Genomic DNA, 2,945 nt, shown 5'->3' on the forward strand with positions numbered 1-2,945 from the left:
GTTTGGTGAGGGTGTGCAGCGAAAGAAACAACACTCCCGCACACAGACGAGAAACATCATGAAACACAAGCAAACGAATCGAAGGAAAGAGCATCGAAAACAAAACAAAACAAAACAAACATGAAGAGTAGAGAAACATATTTATCCTCGCCGCATGGAAAGATCATTGATTGGAGCATGTGTAAAGGCGGGTTGGACCATCCCTGCTCATTCGTCCTTTTTCTTCCCAGCAGACAGCCATACACACACGCACAGACGCATACACAGATGCATTCTTTCCCCCCCGCTTCGCTTCCCCACTCACAGCGCCCATCCACCGCACGCCGCCGCAGTTCCCATGAATAGCACACGGAAAATGCAGAAGTGTCTGCATATCACTGGGATGCATCCACACACGTGAGGACACAAAGAGAAGGGGCCGAATAACGAGTTGTAGGAACGCCTGTGGTAGAGGGATGTGTACGACCATGCCCGTGCGCATATGTGTTTCTGGGAGGGGTGAGGAGGCAAATTGACTACCTTTTACATTTAGCTGTGTTTTATTTAGCCTGTTCTGTCTTTTTTAGCTTGTTTTTCTTTTTCCTCTCTCTCTCTCACTGGCACGTGGGTATACGCCATAGGACCCTGCTTGTGCTCAGGTGATTTTTCTTCTTCCCTCTTCTGTTGTCCCCGAATAAAACTTTTTTCTTCCCCGGGCTTCAGCCCCACTCTTTCTGCTGCTGCTGCTGCTGCACCGCAGCACACGGGCTGGAGGGACGGAGTGCGACGCGCCGGGGCAAACACAAACAGGAACAGAAGACAAAACCAAAAAAAAAAACCACACACACACACACAAAGGAGACACAAGTGATAGGAGAACAATTTTCCGACGGCAGATGGTTCTTCTTTCCCCACCTCCTCTTCTCACCTCACCGTCTCATATATTCTTCCCGTCAAGATCCCTTTCTTTACTCTTTCATTCTTGCAACTGCGTGTTCATTCGCCCATGGAAGTCTGCAACACGTGCATGCTCTTCACTTTACGAGCACGAAAAAAAAGCCGCAAGAAACAACAAGCAAACAAGACATCCACGCAGATGACCAAAAAAAAAAAAACAAGCCTCATAAGCAGAACAGGCAGTGACTGCTGTCTAAGTAAAGGAGAAATAGGCACCGAAAGCAGGCGATATGCGTAACTTACGGGAGCGGTGCCAACGGCATTGTCTTCACCTTGCCGACTTGGAAGTGGGCACTGGTCATCTTCGCAAGCTGATCAACGCTCATGCCCTCCGCGACCTCCTTCAGCACAAGCTGGCCGTTCTCCACATCAAAGACGGCGTGCTCCGTGATGATGCGATTGACGCAGTTCTTGCCCGTCACCGGCAGCTGGCATCGCTCCACAATCTTGGATACACCCTTCTTGTTGCAGTGCATCGTCGTGACGACGACGCGTGTGCCACTCGAGACAAGGTCCATTGCACCGCCCGGTCCCTTCACAAGTTTGCCGGGAATCATGAAGTTTGCGAGGTCACCGTTGGCGCCAACCTCAAGGGCGCCGAGCATGGTGATGTTCATGTGGCCGCCACGAATCATGCCAAAGGATGTGGCGCTATCGAAGAGGGCGGCACCAGGCAGGTAAGAGATGGTCTGCTTGCCCGCGTTAATCCAGTCCGCGTCCACCTTGTCCTCCGTGGGGAAGGGTCCCATGCCGATAAGGCCGTTCTCCGACTGCAGCACGACGCTGACGCCGGCGGGGATGTAGTTGGCCGACTCCGTCGGAATGCCAATGCCGAGGTTGACGTACATGCCGTCGGCGAACTCAAGCGCCGCGCGACGGGCGATGCGTTGGCGTGCCTGCTCCTCGGGGGAGGTCGCCTCGGTGGGCTTGGCGGTCTCGTTGGGGCGCGTGATGGTGCGCTTCTCGATGTGCGTCTTGTACGGCTCCGGCACCACGACACGGTTCACGTACACACCCGGCAGGTGCACCTCGTTGGGGTCAAGCTCGCCGTTCTCCACGAGGTTCTCCACTTCGGCGATGACGGTACGTCCGCACTGGCCGGCGGGGACGTTGAAGTTGCGCGAGGTGCCGCGGAAGACGAGGTTGCCGCTGCGGTCCGCCTTCCATGCCTTGACTACAGAAAAGTCCGTGCGGATGGCGCGCTCGAGGACGTACCAGCGGCCGTCGATGTGGCGCGTCTCCTTCGGCTGCGACTCGTTTGCCACGGAGCCGTCCTTGTTGTACTTCGTGATCTGTCCGCCAGTCTGCGTCAGCGTGCCAAATCCGGTGGCGGTGTAGAAGGCGGGGATACCAGCGCCGCCCGCCCGCATGCGCTCTGCGAGGGAGCCCTGTGGGCAGAACTCCAGCTCCACATCACCGGAGAGGTACTGCTTGGCGAAGATCTTGTTATTTCCAACGTAGCTCACGACCATCTTGCGGATCTGCTTGTCATCGAAGAGCACGCCAATGCCGTATCCGTCGATACCGGCACCGTCGCTGTAGATTGTCAGGTCACGCACACCCCGGTTCTTGATTTCCTGCATAATCGCGTGCGGCATTCCGGCCGTTCCGAAACCTCCAACAGAGAGCGAGGCACCGCTCTTGATGTCGTCGACGGCCATCTTCATGGACATAACCTTGTCGAGGCCGGCCATGCGGAGGAATGTGCGGCGCAGCATTGTTGAATGTTATTAACTCAGTAGCGCGACGAGGTGGATTTGGCTTGTAGCCCGGTGGTTTACTTCTCTCTTTAGGAGCTTAAACTGCGCCAGACATGCAATCAAAGGGAAGGAAACAATCAGAGAAACGATGAAGGCAATAGTCATTGCTTTGAGCAGGAAGCACATCAAAAGGGGAAAAAACCGCCGAAGGCGATGGTGACTCAGAAGATAAAAGGTCACGAAGAAAAAAAATAAGTGAAGGAAGTTGAGCTAACCCCCCTCCCCTCCCCACACACACAGAGAGAGAGA

At 54.7% G+C, this 2,945-nt stretch overlaps 1 protein-coding gene across 1 annotated transcript; it reads right to left on the reverse strand.

Annotated features, from left to right (window-relative positions):
- Positions 1-1,175: 1,175 nt before the first annotated feature.
- Positions 1,176-2,654, reverse strand: DQ04_14931000 (putative succinyl-coA:3-ketoacid-coenzyme A transferase,mitochondrial precursor; the record flags this gene model as incomplete). Its single annotated transcript, XM_009317229.1, has 1 exon — positions 1,176-2,654. One exon carries the CDS (start codon positions 2,652-2,654, stop codon positions 1,176-1,178), a length of 1,479 nt encoding a protein of 492 aa, XP_009315504.1.
- Positions 2,655-2,945: the final 291 nt, after the last annotated feature.

The sequence above is a fragment of the Trypanosoma grayi genome (assembly GCF_000691245.1).
Source record: "Trypanosoma grayi strain ANR4 Tgr_1493_V1, whole genome shotgun sequence".
Taxonomy (NCBI): domain Eukaryota; phylum Euglenozoa; class Kinetoplastea; order Trypanosomatida; family Trypanosomatidae; genus Trypanosoma; species Trypanosoma grayi.